The sequence below is a fragment of the Nelumbo nucifera genome, chromosome 7 (assembly GCF_055504915.1).
Source record: "Nelumbo nucifera cultivar China Antique chromosome 7, China Antique-T2T, whole genome shotgun sequence".
In the NCBI taxonomy this organism is placed as follows: Eukaryota; Viridiplantae; Streptophyta; class Magnoliopsida; order Proteales; family Nelumbonaceae; genus Nelumbo; species Nelumbo nucifera.
The window spans coordinates 16122075-16139280 of NC_142655.1; the positions used below are offsets into that span (position 1 = coordinate 16122075).

Sequence of the window (17206 nt, forward strand, 5' to 3'; positions counted from 1 at the left end):
CTACTCAGGGGGCGCGTCTCACACAAACCTCACAGCGCATCGAAGCCGTGCATCGGGAACATTTCCCATCAATGACAACGTCAAGTATCGTCCCCTTGACACTCGAGTCCGGATCTGCTGGAGCTCTCTCTCTCTCTCTCTCTCTCTCTCATACTGGTGGATTGGCGTGATTTTGAATGGTGAGTTGGTGATGAATCTACTGGAGTGAGCACCCACTCTTTTCATCGTCGAGAGCTTCTGGCTTCTCTGCGTCGTCAATGGCGATTCACAGAATCCCAAAGAGTAAACAGAAACCCAGATCTCCAGTTCTCTTGCTGGTGATCTCCATTGCCGTAATTGCCTTTCTCTGGCTATTTTGCTCTTCCAGTTCTATGGCAGGGTTCTCTTTTTCCTCTGCAAGAACCCTGGTTAATGTGAGGGGACTGAAGAAAGACAGGAATTATGGGTTGGAGAAGTATTTGTATTGGGGGAATAGAATTGATTGCCCCGGGAAACATTGCGATTCCTGCGAGGGTTTGGGTCATCAAGAGTCGAGCCTGAGATGTGCTCTTGAAGAAGCCTTGTTCCTTCAGAGGTATTTTCTTTTTGGCATCTAAGGTTTTGTTTATCTTCTGCTCCTACTTTAAAAGTTCGACTTTTAGCGTCTTATTTAGGCTAGACTTGAGCCACTGAATTGAAGTTTTTTCGACTTCCATTTTTGATGGGTTCTCCTTATTTTGATATCTCTAACGTATTTAATACGCTTATGAAGAGATCTATGTTAGGGAGATTGACAATTAGGGGGGGGGGGTGGGTATTGCGAAGCTTATATTGTAAGGATCTTGCAGTCTGGGAACAGTGGGCATAATTTAAGAGAGCTCACGATCTACAATTCTACATTATGTGTTTGAACTTTGGAGGTTCCCATTTTCTTTTCATTGCTTTCCCATTTTGTGGTATTTGTTGATTTCTCTTTCAGTTTGATCTGAAAGAGACTTGTTCCCTTGGCCTTAGTTAACAATTCTGGCCTATTTGCTTATTTCAGGGAGAACTTATATTTCAGCTGTTTAAGTTGGAGAAATTTCATTCCCCGACCCCAATTAAAAGTCTTGAATCACTTCAAAATTATTATACAGTTAACAATGTTCTAATTTCCTTCAACTTTTTCTTTACAGGACTTTTGTAATGCCTTCAAGAATGTGCATTAATCCAATACACAATAAGAAAGGGATCCTCCATCAGTCCAAAAATGCAAATTCGGAGGAAGAGTGAGTTTTCCTCATACCTTACCTCCTTGTTGTCCTTTGACAATAATTGCCATAAGATATTCTGTTTTCTCCATTTCCAGGCTTTAATTCAAATTTAGGAGGGCTCCTTCTTTCCTTTTTTTTCCTTTATTTTTTTTTACAGTAAACAAGTTCTTCCTTCATCTCCCCCCCTGCAACTGTAGCTTTTTATAGCTGTATATTTCCCCTAATTTTGCAAACAAAGATGTAGGAACTGATTTTTGTCCACAATCTGAAGATGTCTGATCTTACTTCGTAGGTGGGCAGCAAGCTCTTGTTCCATGGACTCTTTGTATGATTTGGACCTCATCTCTGATACCGTGCCTGTAATCCTTGACAATTCCAAAATATGGCATCAAGTGCTATCAACAAGTATGAAGTTGGGAGCCAGGGGAGTGGCACATGTGGAGGGAATTAATCGGATTGATCTCAAAGAAAATAATGCTTACTCTAATCTCTTGCTGATAAACCGTACTGCAAGCCCTCTCTCATGGTATAACTTAATGTTCATAACTTCATATTTCCATGAACTACCTTGCCTTTTTTATGTGCAGGATAGTGTTCCTCTGATTCCCAAAATCTGAATCTTCATAATTAAAGTTCTAAATATCTAAACCATTGAAACATGAAGCCAACTTGGTACCTTAGCAGCCAGAGGTTCAATCTTTGTTTGTTGTGTGACAAAACTATTTGACTTGAGTTAGATGACTGATGTGGGGGTGTATGTCTGTGGAACATTGCAGTATTGCACAATGAGAAAACCATCTAAGCTAGACCATCAATTGGCAACAAATATGACATGATTACGAAAACCCATGTTTTCAAGTGATCCTTTTAGCAACACTACGGAGATGGTGGTGCAGTTGATTGATCAAGTCATGAAATTGTTTGTTACCATCAAATCAGTTCTACATGTATAGATGGCTAATTTTGTGTCTTAAAAGCAAGAAGTACCAGTAAAGAGCGAAGTGTTTTGAACTTGAGGCACAAGGCATAAGGCAAATCAAAATTCTAAAAGAAAAAAAAATTGTTAGTTTAGTTGGTTTGACTATCTTGTAGTCTGTAGGTTCAAGTCATACATAGATTAAGCTATTTAAATTTTGATAATCTTAGTTACAACTTATATGGTAACACTTGCTTATTCAAAATTCAAATTCAATGTTAATTCAACAAAATGTAGCAACAATTCATGATGCACACCTAGGTTCAGTAAGTAAAGCACATAGCACAAAATGAGCCTTGCCTGTATTAAAGCACTGAGCCAGTTATTTGGAGGTTCTTAGGATCTATGACGAATTTGTTTCATCCTTAGTAAGGACTTGGGGAACATCAAGAATGAAGGCTGTTAGAATCTAGTAGAATTAGCTTCATATTTAATATAGATTTAAGAGGTATCAAGAATAATTCCTTTCCTTGTGGGAATGGGTAGTAATTGGGGCAGAAATATGTCTTTCCTTGTGTTTTTTGTGTCATTTTGTTTTTTATTTTTACTTTGGAAGGTGTTGGTTTAGGAAAAATGGTTGATTATCTATATAAAGGAGAGTCTTATGTAGAGGAAGGTGGTATTTTTTTGATTGAATTTTAGAGTTATTTGATAATTAATAAAGTTTCTATTTTCTTGCAAAATTGCAACTATAGATCAATCTTTCTTTGGGACCATTAGTTCTTCCCATCAATTTGCTGTTTTCACATAGTCACATCAATGTGAAGATTAACCGTGAACATATTGTTCTTTTTAGAATCTATTCCTTGATTTCCATTTAGTTTCATCATTAGCAGTAGGATTGCAACTTGGTCTGGGTTAACCTGAACCCAGTCTGAAAAAAGTAGGGTTGGGTTGAAGTTCGGGTTAGGGTTAAAAGTATGAACTTGACATAACTTTGGGTTGGGTTTGGGTTGAGGCTTGACCAACCCTACTTAACTTCATATTTTCATGTATAATGTTATATAAATATGTATTTATTTATGTAAGTACTTGTGTATGTGTGTATTTTTTTTTTTTTTGATAAATACTTGTGTATATGTGTATTCATGCATGTTCGTATAACTATGCACCCATAAATGTATATATCTATATATTTATGTATTTTTTTGCTGCAAGTATTTATGTATGTATGTACGCTCTTTAAGAAGGTAAAGTGCAAAGTTTTCAAGGCGCCAAGGCGAGGCTAGGCGACAGGGGGGCGCCTTGTCGCCTAGTCGCCTAGGTGATGGATTTTTTTAAGTAAAAACTTGTATCCTAGGGTAGTTTCCTAGGTTCCATAATCATATTTCCTTCATAAATATCCATAATTTTCATAAGAAAAGTATAAACTTCATGTTAAAGTATAGAAAATCAACATATTCCAACATATTCATGAGAAGAAAAAGAAGAAAGCAAAGAAAATTAAAAAAATATAGGGGCTGAACCCCTATTTCTGTTATAGGAAAAGAAGAAGAAATTAGTATATAAACAAACAAAATTAGTAAAGAAAAAGAAGAAAATATGTTGATTGGACAACATTTTATGTTCTTCCTTACTTATTGGTTCAGGTTTTGGAGTCTTTGAGGGTTCAATTTAAAAATGTCTATTTTATAATTATAACCTCGAAAAATGAAGAATATAAAAGTTTTTTATAACACACTATAGAAAACTACTTGGCGATACAATACGCATGATACGGGGCGTATCGTATTGTGTCTTTGAAAAACAGATACAGGATACGCATAGAAATAGAGCGTCTCGTCTTTTTTCATGTGTATCGGGGCATATCGGTAGCGTATCGACGAAAAAGATACGGCCAAAAATTGAAAAAAAAGGGGGAAAGCAAGCTTCTTTTCCCTGAAATAAGCCTTCTTTCACCCCCAATTGACTCTAAAACTCCAAACTTCATTCCTAGAGTGTTAGATTTGCAAAATTTTGCAAGAAACAAGTGTGAATCGTTAATTTTTTTGAAGATTTTTCAAATTTTGAAAAAATATGGCAAAAATAGGTAATTTTTTTTTTCAATTTTCTATAATATCTTGTGATTTCTTTTTTTTTTCTTGAATGTTTAAATTTATGTTGATCTACATTTCTTACATTCAAAATCACAACTTTTTTTTTGTGTTATCAATAGATTTATGGAAATTTCATGAAGATATTTAGGGAAAATATAAATTAACAAAAAATTTGAAAATGTAATTTTTTCTCTGCCTATAAAGACTAAATATGTTTTAGATCTATGGATTTATCTATCATATCCATAGAGAAATTGAAATTTCTTCTTTAATAGTTTTTTTAATATTTTTAGAATTAAAATTAAATAATAATTAATTATATTTTATCATTTGATTACAACAATTGAATATATTATAATTCTATGGATGATCTATCATATCCATAGACGAATTGAAATTTCTTCTTTAATAATTTTTTAATTTTTATATTTTTAGAAATAAATAAATAAATAATTAATTAATTATATTTTATCATTTGATCACAATGACTGAATATATTATAATTCTATGGATGATCTATCATATCCAAAAATAAATTGAAATTTGTTCTTTAATAACTATTTTTTGAATATATTATATAATGTTTATTTATTTTGTATAATTTTTGGAAATAAATAATAAATATTTAAATAATTATTAATTATATTTTCACTTAGAAGTTGTGCCAATGCATGTTTTATGGTTGGATAGGAGAGTTGGGTTTTTCCCATCCCATATATTAATTTAATGTATATATACCTCATTTAGGTCTTATATTTAGTGTTGTTGATGTATTTTTATGATTTAATAAAGTATTTATAGTGTTTCCAAGCGTATCTTAGTTTTTCTCCGATACACATGCTTAAAATTGTCTTTTTGATACACTTGGCATTTCCGATATTTGAACCTCCCCTCCCCCCCCCCCCCCCAAAAGAAAAAAAAAGACCCTCAAAACAGAAGAAGAGAGTATCATTTTTAAACATATTATGTATGGACAACCAACTTCTAATAGGGGTGGCAATTTTCCCCATCCCCGATGAGTACTCGGGTTCCCCGACCCAACGGGGTTGGGGATGAGGGTAAAGCTGTTCATGGGTCGGGCTTTTACTCTTTATTAACAGAAAAATGTTAGGCCCAAGCCCGAGCCCAGCTCGACCAACGGGCCTACAACTTGGGCCTGAGCCCGACCCTGATAAAAAGCCCGAGCCCAAAGCCCGACCTAATAAAAGAAATTTGAATTTTTCCCTATTCAAATGGACATTATCTATTTTAATTCAGATGTTTTTTTTCCCTATTTAAATGAACAATGGGCCTACAAGTGAATCAACAACCTTAAATCAAAAAATTTATTCAAATGGACATCACATAGGGTTTTTACTTAGGTTTAACTATAGGTCGGGCTCGGGCCGGGCTATTTTGGCAAAGCCTGAGCCCAGCTCGAATTTTATGCGGGCCGGGCTTTTTGGCCCGAGGTTAAGCCTGCAGGCCAAAAAGCTTGTTCAAGCCTGTCCGGGGGCCGGGCCGGCCCGTCAGGCCACCCGACCCATGAATAGGTCTAGATGAGGGGTACCTTGTCGAGGTCGGGGATGGGGCTACCCCTAAATCCCCGATTGGGTTCGGGGATAGGGAATGCAATCCCCGCCCCAACCCATCCCCGATTAATATATATATATATATTATATATACCATAATATATATAATAATAATATTATATAATTATAATAATTATTATTCATTTTTTTAAAAGATTAATACTTTAAAAATAGTAAAATACTAAAACCCTCGATAGTAAAACACAAAACACTTTGACTGAGAGAAGAGAGAACTCTGTCTCTGAACCCTAGGTCCCTAGCTTCATGCCTTTGTCAGTTCGTCTTCCACTCTTCCTTCGTCTTCGTCACCGGTTGCCGATTCGCCGACCATCATCGTTGTCGCCACTCGCCCGTCGGACATCGGACAGAGGACAGCTGTCGCCACTTACTGAGCGTCGTCACTTCAACCTTCGCCTATCGTCGCCATCGCCCGTCAGACTCTCTCTCGTTGCCAACCTCAACTCCCGCAACGGTCCTCTCTCTCTCTCTCTCTTTCTCTCTCTCTTTCTCTCTCTCAATCTCAATCTCTCTGTCTCATACTCTTAGTCTTTCACATATGATCCAGGATGTGTGCATACATATCTTATCGGGGATTCGGGTCTCCGACGGGGAATTCATCCCCGTTGGGGTCGGGGATGGAGGGGGGACTCCTTTCCCCACCGGGGATCGGGGATGGGGATGGGAAATGTAATCCCCACCCCGAACCCGCCCCGTTGCCATTACTAACTTATAAGATCCTCTACTACCCTATTACCCTATTTATCACCCCTATTTCTGGTGATGCTTTCTGTTAAAAGATTCTCAAATTTCTTTCAGACCAAATGGCCCACAAAACTGCCATAGGAATTGCTGACCAGCAAACTTTCTCTTTTCTGGACAAACCCAAGATGCCCCATTCTTACAAAAGACCTTTAACTGAGAAGGGGAAGCACCAATGCAGATTGAGTGCCTTTGTGAAGTGACACCACACAGCTGAACTGAAACTGCAGTGCAAAAACAAAAACCAACTGTCTCTTCCTCTCTATTGCAAATGACACAGTCTTTCTAGGACAGTGAACTCCTATTTATCACCCTTTTCTTAATATGTATGTACATATTTATCTATCTATATATGTATGCATGTTTGTTTTACATAAAAGAATTGAAGTTTAAAGGCATTTTTTTTTCTAAAACATGATAAGTATGTTATTTTAAACATAATAATGCTAATATTGAATTAACATAAACCCTTAGGGTCTAGAAAATAAGTACATTTAGCAAAAGGAAGTAAAAACCGAGCCAACTTTAGACCAACACAAACTCAACCCAAAGTCTTTGGGTTGGGTTAAGGTTAGGGTTGGGGGGTTGAACAACTTGGGTTCGGGTTGACCTCAACCCAACTTAACCCAGCCTAACTTGCACCCCTACTCAGCAGGACTTGGCCTTAAATTGCATTATAGTTTTTATTCCCTTGGTGGTAAAAAGTTTGATTTCAAATGTTTGAATGTCCAAACATGCGGGATCTCCATGGCAGAATGTTCCTTCCAAGTTCTTTACATTTTGAAGATGGCAACAAACTGAAATGTGGGTGAATCATACAAATTCTTGATCATCTTGGTGGGTCTTGAAACTGAAATAGTATGATGGTAGGGAACAGCTTGAATGATGGGTTCAATGTCCACAATGTGTAATCATATCATTTTTGTTGCCAACCTGATGGTCTAAATCTGTTCACTCATTATTTGTTGTTCTTGTTGCATATGCGTTCCTACATCAGTGACAAAATGTTCAACTCAACCAATGCAACAGTAACTTACTATGACTTGATCAACACATTTTAACTATGGCTGTCATGTTTGATGTTGCATTTTTTTTTTTATCAATAACCACAGATTTCATTAATAATGGAATAAAGTTACAAAGAAAGGGAGCTAAAAATTCTTAGCTCCCCAAGGTATGGGAATACATCTGACTTAAAAACACAAAAAACTTACAATTGAGCCCAAAACCCAGAAGCCCTATTAACCCCTTGTCTAGCTAATCCATCAGCAAAGGAATTAGCATTTCTTTTTACCCAAGTACATTGGACTTCCATTATCCTTGATCAGCCATTTAAACTTTCTCTTCTTATTGTTGTATCTCCACATCTTAGAAGTGTCTTCTTTCAACCAGTCCACTACAACCGTAGAATCTTCCTCTATAATCAGTTTCTTAGCATTAATTTGTTTGGCCCTTTGAACCCCTTACAAGGCTGCTAACACCTCAGCCCTCAAGGAGTCTCCCACATGACCTCTCTCATCTCTTAGTACCCCCCCCCTCCCCCAATACCCGAAGGCCCTGGATTCCCCATGCTACTGCCATCAAAATTTAGTTTGATAAAACCAGGAGGTGGAGGGTTCCAATTGAGATTTGAAGTCTTCTTTCTTGAAATTGAGCTAGCAACTTCTTTCCAATTTCTTAACATATCATTTGTTGAAAAATCTGTGAACTCATTCATTGTCTTCAGCCAATGTATTACCCTTATATGAATCAGTTCTACCATTGTTTCCAAGCCTCTCTCCTGTTCCAAAAAGATCCTTGCATTTCTTTCTTCTCATAATGTCCAACAAATAGCAGCTCTCACACATCTCCACATAATTCTTGATCTTTTTGTTGGGCATTCAATAGAGGAAGAGGAAAACAAGCTTTGCACACTAGTTGGGGATATCCACCTGCACCCAAACAAAGAAGCAAACCAGTCCCAAATATTTTTTGCCAAAACACAAGATATTAGTATGTGGTAACCGGACTAACCAGCGGCTTTACATAAAACACACCAATGTGGAGATAAACAGCTATTGGGTCTTTTTCTTTGAAGTAAATCACCTGTGTTGATTCTTTCTAGGAAAGCTTCCCAACAAAAACTCCCAACCCTCGGAGGTATAGGTTTACACCACACTTCCTCATGTTTGATGTTGCATTACAAATTGATTTGGATTGATAAATTCATTTATTGCCTTTGATGCCATTTATATGCTCTATTTTACATGGATGCACTAAAGATGCAACTTGGTTGTGGCATTTTGTGCTTAAAATTGAACTACTGGACAGAGGTGTGGCTTTTCTTTTGAAGTGTAAAGAGTTATATACAGGATTCGCTACTTCCTCTAGAAACTACTTTGATGGTGGTTGTGAATTTGGCTGATTCACAAATCCATATAGCTCTTCACCCCTTTCTTTCCAAAAGTGTAGATGTCTTGGCTTAAATTTTGAACCTTGCTAGTTCTTGAATAGGTCTTGATCACGGTAACCATCCAGGTTTATGGAGTGCAAGGATCGAAACAACCGTAGTTCTATAATGTTGCCACACTCATTTCTCCCTTCAATGGCGACCAAGAAGTTATGGGATGTAGCAGAGAAGGTGTGCTTCTTTAATCTGACTTGTAGTAGTGTTTCCTAGATTTTAGTTGTTTGTCATGCAAGGTAAAAATTTGATTTTCTATGAATCTTCTATTTGCATTCTTGATGTTGATGAATGATATTTGAAGAATTTGTTGGTCCTAATTCATTTTTTCATATATATTAAGATTGTAACATGTTGGAGGTGTTAGCTCGAATATCATTAGCCTTATTGGTGATAAACCAATGGAATTTCTTCTTATCTTTCATTTAAATTGTTTTGGACTTCTGCTCGCTCTTACCCTTGCATTTTTTTGTTTAAAGTGGTGTTTCTTGTTGGGAGATAAACCTGATACAACATATGATAATCGTTGTGGATTATAAGTAATACTGCTTAGAGATACATTCAATAGCTTGTAAGGTATCAAGGGTGTTTGAGCTGCGATCATGAAAGAAATAAGAGTTTGTTTTGCTCTAGTTTAAGCTCTAAACTTTATTATTTATTCGATCTCTATGGATGTACATTTGTCTTAAATTTATGTTTTGTCTCATGACTCATGAAAATTTGAATACTAGTTGGGGGAATTTGTAGATGTGAGAGGGGTGAGATCTTTGTATATTCTAGCATCATTAGCTCTAGCAATTTGAACAATGTAGAGGGGGTCTTGTATTAGGAATATTTTAGCCCCTCTTGAGTGGAGAAGCATTTTTAGGTGGTTGTTGACTGATTTGGGGAGGGGAATGAAGGTCCTTGGCACCTACAGGCAACATCAATACATCATTATATTAGAGAGGCTAGATCCTTGGCTTCTAGAGTGGGCACTGGAAAAACTTTGGCTGTTGGGAATGTTCTCGGGCATGACATGCTACCATGGGTATAGGGTGAGAGAGTTACTGCCCTCAATATTTTTGACCAACAAGAGAAGCAGGGACCGAATGAGTTACAGTGATTTTACACTATTTTTAATCCATATCTACATATATGTATATAAAACAATAGAATTTACAACTTATACAATAGAAGCCTAGGGTAATATAATCAAGCTTGACTTGAAAGTCAAATAAATTCACATGCAATGGTTATTTAAGTTACATATGATGCAAAATAAACTCAATGTCTAATCTTGAATAATGTAAATAAACCATTTTCTAGTAGGGGTCTCCCTTGACAAAACTAAAATAAACAAACAAATGCCAAAGTAGAAAACTAATTAATTCTTAACTAAGTTTATTTGAATAGCAGTAAATTGTAGGAATCATATTAATTGTAAGGTTTATGAATTAAATCATAGGATTCAAACAAAAATTGTAAGATTTTTGCAGAAAAGGATTTAGACAGAAGTTCAAATCGAAACCCTTGGGATTTATGATTCAAATCATGAATTGTAAGATTTTAACAACATTCATGCGGAAGAATCTCCCAAACAGCCCAGGCTGTTGGCCTCCAATAGCCAAAGTTTTCTTGTGGGAAGCTTCCAAGGAAAAGACCAGGTTGGTGCTTGTCTCCACATGTTTGTAGCCTTTGCTTAAGGAATGGCGAGACGGTAAATCATCTATTAATTTCTTGTTCCTTTGTCACTTTTTTATGGGATTGGTTCTCCTCTCTCTTTGGTTGCAGGTGGAACTCTCCCTCAAGTGTAGAGGATCTTTTTGACCCTAGTTTCTTCAGACAACCAAAGAAGAAGAGAAGGATGATGTGGAGAACAACAAGGGCAGCTATCCTGTGGGCAGTTTGGGAGGAGAGAAACAATAGGATCTTCCAAGGACAAGAAAAATCATCTCCTGAACTTATTGAAGGGATCACCATTAAGGCTATACATTGGCTGAAAACTCTAGATCTGTTCAAGGACTACTCTACAGATGACTTGACTAGAGGATGGAGTATAATAGCAGGGCCTTCAGTATCTTGTTCTACCCTACGAGTAGCTTGGTCCCCTCCTTTACAGCGGACTGTGAAATTAAACTTTGATGGCAGCTCTGTGGGGAACCCTGGACCTTTTGGAATTGGGGGTGTTTTTAGAGATGAGGGAGGAAGAATATTAGCTATGTACTCCGGTCCAATAGGTGTGGGGGATCACTTGGAGCAGAAGTGCTGGCCCTCCTTCAAGGGCTCAAATTGGCAAAGCGTTTGGGTATGCAACAGCTAGAAGTGGAGGGAGACTCAAAGTTAGTAGTAGGGTGGGTGCAAACAAGTAGTCTGGGAATTTGGTCACTGAGACAAGTTGTAAGAGAATTATTGAGCCTCACAAGGGAGCTGGGTGTAGTTGTTAGTTGGACTAGAAGGTCAGCAAATGCTTTAGCCGACTTACTAGCAAAGCAAGGGGTGAATAGAGAGACTTTGTTTTGGGATTTGTTGTAACTTGCTCTTTGTTTCAGGGGTCACCTTGTTCTTCTGTAGGTGACAGTTTGTAAACTCTGGTGTTTTTATTTAATGAAGGTTACCGTTTCCTATCAAAAAAAGTTTTCTCGTAGGCACCTCATACAGATGATCCCAAGATTAGCTGGCTCTTTGAAAATTTGGCTGATTAGTTAGGCTTGGGGATGAGCTGTGAGGAGTGAGATGTATTGGGGCCCTCCATTTCAGGATATTTTTTGTACTCGTTGTAAGATGTCCTTGTTTTATATCACATCAGCAGGTTTGCCTTATCATAAATTTATGTTGGCGTCTTGTTCCCCATGTGTTATGGGACTTGATGGTTGGTACTAGAGTGTGGTTATTGATATGAAGGGTTAGGGAAAAGTGGTAAGGTTCATATCATTGAATTTTTCCGTGCACTTAATTAGATGGTCATTTGGTAATGCCTATATTTTAGAAGAAATTAGGGGCCTTAAGGTAATTCTCCCCATTATCTCTAGTTCAATATGGTTTTTAATTACTTCTTTTCATTGTACTCAAATTTTGTAGAAAAGAAAATTCACATGTTTGCATTCATTGTGTATGTTTATACATCTTTATCCTTCTTTCTTTTCTCTTTTCCTTGTAATCTTCTTTCTATTAAAATTTCTTTTCCCCTATCTGATCAGGAAGGGGAGAAAAGTACTGATCCTTAATTTGGAGTTCTGGATGATTTAATTTCAACAGATATGTGTACTATATTACCACTGTATATTGTATTACATAGTTCAATTTCATGAAGGACAAAAATATCTTGAACAAATTAATTAGATGGTAAATTGCCCCCCCCCCCCCCCGCAAAAAAAAAAAAAAAAAAAAACTAATTGGATGGTGAGTTTTTATTTGGGTTATTGCCTTAGTATAAAAAAGGAAGACTGTTTGAGATTATATAATAATGCAATTTAACCATGTTGCTTATCAGAAAAATAAAAAAGAATGTGTTGTTGTCTCCCTCATCTGAGTCATTTTGGATTTAGAAGGCTTTTCTGTTTTTTTTTTTTTTTGTCTTATATCATCAACAGAACTTGATTTGTGTTACTGGTTAATGTGTATTTGTTCAATAATTCTTGTTGAGCACATTGCATAATCATATGGGAGAGCCTGATTTGAATTTGTACCATGCAGTTTCCCTATTGGTCATGTTGTTTCTCCCCACTTGTTCCTCTGATCCTGTATGGTGATTTAATAATAGAATGGCTTAATACTCTTTGAAAAACTATTTCATATTTACTATTGTCAACCATGTTGCCAACCCCATTTAGTTGGGACAAGGCTTAGATGATGATGATGATATCTACTGTTGTCAACCATGTGATCTATTGAGCAATTTTATCTTGACAGGTTAAGAGGCTCCTTGGTGATTATGATGCCATCCATGTGCGTCGAGGTGACAAGATTAAGACAAGAAAAGACAGGTTTGGTGTTGAGAGGAGTCTTCATCCTCATCTAGACAGGGATACCCGTCCAGAATTTATTCTCCGTAGAATTGCAAAATGGGTCCCACCAGGAAGAACCCTTTTCATTGCTTCAAATGAGAGGAAACCAGGATTCTTTTCACCTCTCTCTACCAGGTACTTCTATTTTATTTTGTTTTATTTTTGGTTGGTTTCTGGTGAGACTGCAAGTACCAAAATTCCAATGACTTTGGAGCTGTTTACCATAGAAAAGGCATAAGCTTGTTTTTCTTCCGGAAGTACTGTGCATGTTGGTTCCCAATGCATGGGATCAAAACCCCTTTCTTTTGCAACCCACTTAGGCATTAAATACATTGCTTGATGTTCCTTCTAGGAGAAGGCACCCTCAAGAAGCATAAAACTTGTCTACCTTGCTTTGTGACTACCTAACCACACATACACAAACTGGGGTGGGGGGTTCTGGTTTCTTTTTTGCTTATGTTGAGATAAGATGAGATGCTAATGGACTGAGAAATACAATGGCTTTCAATCTTCTCATTTATAATTCATAAATATGCATTCTGAACCAAATCTTAGATAGATATTTAAATGTTTGCAAGTCATGCTTTTACATTTAAGTGTGGCATGTGCAGATAGCATGTGATTTAAAAAGGTTTTGATGTTTCAGTTTTGAATATATCACCCAAAAAAAACATGATTTTTTGGTAAAATTATGTGTTTATTTTCTTCTGGAAAAAATCTAGTATTTTGGACCTATTACCATGAAATTCCATTTTTTTTCCTTTTTATTTGAAAAAAATGGAGTCAATATTCACAGGTTTTCTTTTACAAAGAATTGCTGATTTTATCGAGTGAAAAGTAAATAACAAAAATAAAAGTCTGGAAACATACTGTGGAGAAAATAGCCCTTAGTTCCTTTTTTGATCAGCAAATAGCCTTTTTATTTTCTTTTTTCAATGTTCTTATCTCCACATCTATGGTGGCATTCTTTTTTTATTTCTTTTTTTTTTCCCATTTAGATACTTGGCTTGGGCTGCAAAGTTTATTATGACTAACAGAAGTTTGGAATAAGGTTCCACAAAGAATGATAGTCCTTTTTAAGAATAGCTAATCATAGATTAGAAACTTGACACAGACATGTGTAGGGTTATTTCTGTTGCTTATAAACCCCTATCTGTATCCAACCTGTGGCATGGATTTCTCAATCAATGAACATTGCCTGAACAGTAATCCCAGGTGTAGGAGGTTCATAAACTGAGCCTTAGCAAATGCTTTATGCCATTGCTGTGCCTTTTGGATTCTGCAATATCTCCTGATTGATTTTGATGGTTAACGATTTGGTGTGTAAGGTGCTGGGATTTGGCACAAAAAGTGAACCTCTTCTTCCCTTTGCTTGGTGCTTCCTTTTCTTCCATGCTCACCTAACCTACATACAGTATGTGTTAATCATTTGTAAATGGACTTGATGTTTTCTAAGTACTGGTTTTTTCTCTCTCCATGTGTTTGATGGTTAAACTCTTTGACCTGAGCCATCAATTTTATATCTTGGTTATCATGGTTTAGGCAGAACATTGATCTTTAAGGTCACATGATTTTCTCTGCAGGTACAAATTGGCATATTCATCAAATTACAGCCTTATCTTGGATCCAGTAATTGAGAATAATTATCAATTGTTCATGATAGAGAGGTTAATCTTGATGGGGGCAAAAACATTTATTAGAACATTCAAGGAAGATGATACTGATCTCAGCTTAACAGATGATCCAAAAAAGAACACCAAGGATTGGCAAATACCTGTTTATACCATGGATGAATAGGAGAGCTAAATTTGTAATGCTCTTATTTTTTTTTGCATTTGTTGCCTTTTCCTCTTGAGATACAACATAACTAGATGCAAGGAACTGGGGGATTTCATATTCTACCTCTGGGCAGAGAAGGGGCATGGGGAGAATGGAAAAGTAAAACAATTTATTGATGTTGTAAATGTTAGTTTGAAGTTACAAACGTCACAAGTCACTCATCTGGAACAAGGGAAAAAAAAAGTAAAAGAGGCTCTATTCTGAATCTTTTACCTCATATAAAAGTGAGTGTTCAATTGAGTTTTAGTTTACTTTGTTCTTTCCTCCATTGGACACATAAAGTTACCAACGTTCTTGATCTGTTAAACGTAAAACATCCACTGGTTTGATTTATTTACCATAGTTTGTGGTTAGAGTTTTTTTTTTTTTTTTTTTAAATCTTTCATGTTTGATTTTGTTTTGTTTTCTTTCTGTGTATCACCATCACCATCATCATCATCATTCAAGTCTTATCCTGACTATATGGGGCTGGCTACATGAATCCTGTTTCGTCATTTCATTCTTTTTTACGCGATCTCCATTGTTAAATTATTGGTGTTTAAATCAGTTTTATTATTTCAATCCATGTCTCTTTTGGTCTACCACTATCTTTTATAGCCCATCAACTTGCAACAAATCACCTCTTACAGGTGCCGTTGATGGTATTCTATGCACATGACTAAATCATCCAAGTCTACTTTTTCATTTTTATCACATATTGGAGCTACTCCTATGTTCCTTTTAATGACTTCATTTTTGTTTGACATATCCTTTCTACTTTCTCTCCTATTATTATTAAATTTACATCCACATGTTTCAAAACCTCTTGTTTGTTTCTGCATATGCATTCATGAATATATAGAAATCTGCAGAATGTTAAGCTTTAGAAATTTGAGGATAAGGGAAATACAAAGGGGAGACTGATTCTCTCTATGGCTTTTTTTATCTGTTTCTTCTTTTAATAAATTGGCCATAAGTAGAAGGATGATGTTTGTTTCTGGCTTTCTGCATATGCATTCATGAATACATAGAAATCTGCAGAAAGTTAAGCTTTAGAAATTTGATAAGGGAAATACAAAGGGGGAGACTGATTTTCTCCATGGATTTTTTTTTATCTGTTTCTTCTTTTGATAAATTGGCCATAATAAGTAGGATGATGTCTTTTATATTTGATTTCTATTAGTAGAGATGAGTAGTAGCCATATTAGTTCTCTTGTCTTATACTCACTAACGGGATGAAAATACAGGTTATGGGTTTGTTTGGCTTGGTCATTTTTTTGCTTTGTGTTATTAACAGGGCTTCCTCACTTTGCACTCCTGCGAATTGATACTCAACTCAAGTACAAAAAACAAACTAAAACGAAGAGGTAAAGAGGACTCCATACATGCATTATATTTTGTGCATGATCACATGTACTTCATGCTTGCAAAACATGAAGTGCAAGATTCAGCATTATCTACTAAAAATAATGCTGGTGATGATGTCGAGATGATACTAAAGCATGAAAGAAACTGATCCCATATAGTTGGGATAAGGCTTATATGATGATGATGTTGAATACCATGTGGCGACCCTTGCGTAATACAAATATCAATCATGTGCTAAATATGCTACTAAAAATTATATTTAGGCTCTGTTTGTCTGCAATGCAATTTCATTTGCACTAGTACAAATGCATGGTAAGGCATATCAAAAGGGTGTAAATTTTGATCATTCTTGTGGGGTTTTCTTCATTCACACTGAAAACGAACAAAGTAAAATAAAATTTAAAACAAAAATAATTTAGAATTTGCATACAACTCATTTCCACTCCCATGCTTTTGCACTAGTGCACATGAAAATGAGATTGCGTTAAGATAAATTGAAATGTGGGATGTTAGAAAATATGCTCAAGGATGCCGACACATGGGTCTGATGTTTTATACATATCCTCCAAGAATTTGCAATATCCTTGCCTGAAGCTAAAATATTTTGGAGTTGCATTCCTGTCGTGGGTGCCTGAGAGATTTGAAAAGAAAGGAAAAGAAGAATCTTTGAAGGAAAAACAAAAAACAGAGGAGCTGTGCTCAAGAATGCTTCAACTAGATGGACTGGGTTTGTTTGGGCATTGTTAGGGTTGGAAAATGTTAAGGGAAGGGGATAACTACGTATTCTGCTATGAGTTTTGTTTTTCTTTGTTTTGTTCTGGCTGATTGCTCGTCTGCAATCTGGATGTAATCTCTCTCTATTAATGAAATTTTTTTTTTTTTATTTATTACCAAAAAATGCTCCCTTCAGATGTATACACCAGAATGCCGGATGGCATTGTCAAAAGATTCAAAACCACTAAATGTGTTTCTTTGAATCTGAAAGGAGTGATTCAGAGAAGGACCAGCTCAGAGTCA

The 17206-nt window shown here is 36.3% G+C and overlaps 1 protein-coding gene across 1 annotated transcript; it reads left to right on the top strand.

Annotated features, from left to right (window-relative positions):
• Window positions 1–86: 86 nt before the first annotated feature.
• LOC104607797 (uncharacterized) lies at window positions 87–15093 on the top strand. The gene is made up of 6 exons (XM_010273512.3): window positions 87–574; window positions 1155–1247; window positions 1525–1758; window positions 9092–9194; window positions 12909–13138; window positions 14587–15093. Exons 1-6 carry the CDS (start codon window positions 258–260, stop codon window positions 14798–14800), a joined length of 1191 nt encoding a protein of 396 aa, XP_010271814.1. The 5' UTR covers window positions 87–257; the 3' UTR covers window positions 14801–15093.
• Window positions 15094–17206: the final 2113 nt, after the last annotated feature.

Excerpts from the sequence above, each read along its gene's own strand:
- LOC104607797 (XM_010273512.3), top strand. The coding sequence starts at position 258 with ATGGCGATTCACAGAATCCCAAAGAGTAAACAGAAACCCAGATCTCCA. Across the intron at positions 1,248-1,524 it reads AATGCAAATTCGGAGGAAGA|GTGGGCAGCAAGCTCTTGTT; the intron begins GTGAGTTTTCCT and ends CTTACTTCGTAG. Across the intron at positions 13,139-14,586 it reads TTTTCACCTCTCTCTACCAG|GTACAAATTGGCATATTCAT; the intron begins GTACTTCTATTT and ends TTTTCTCTGCAG.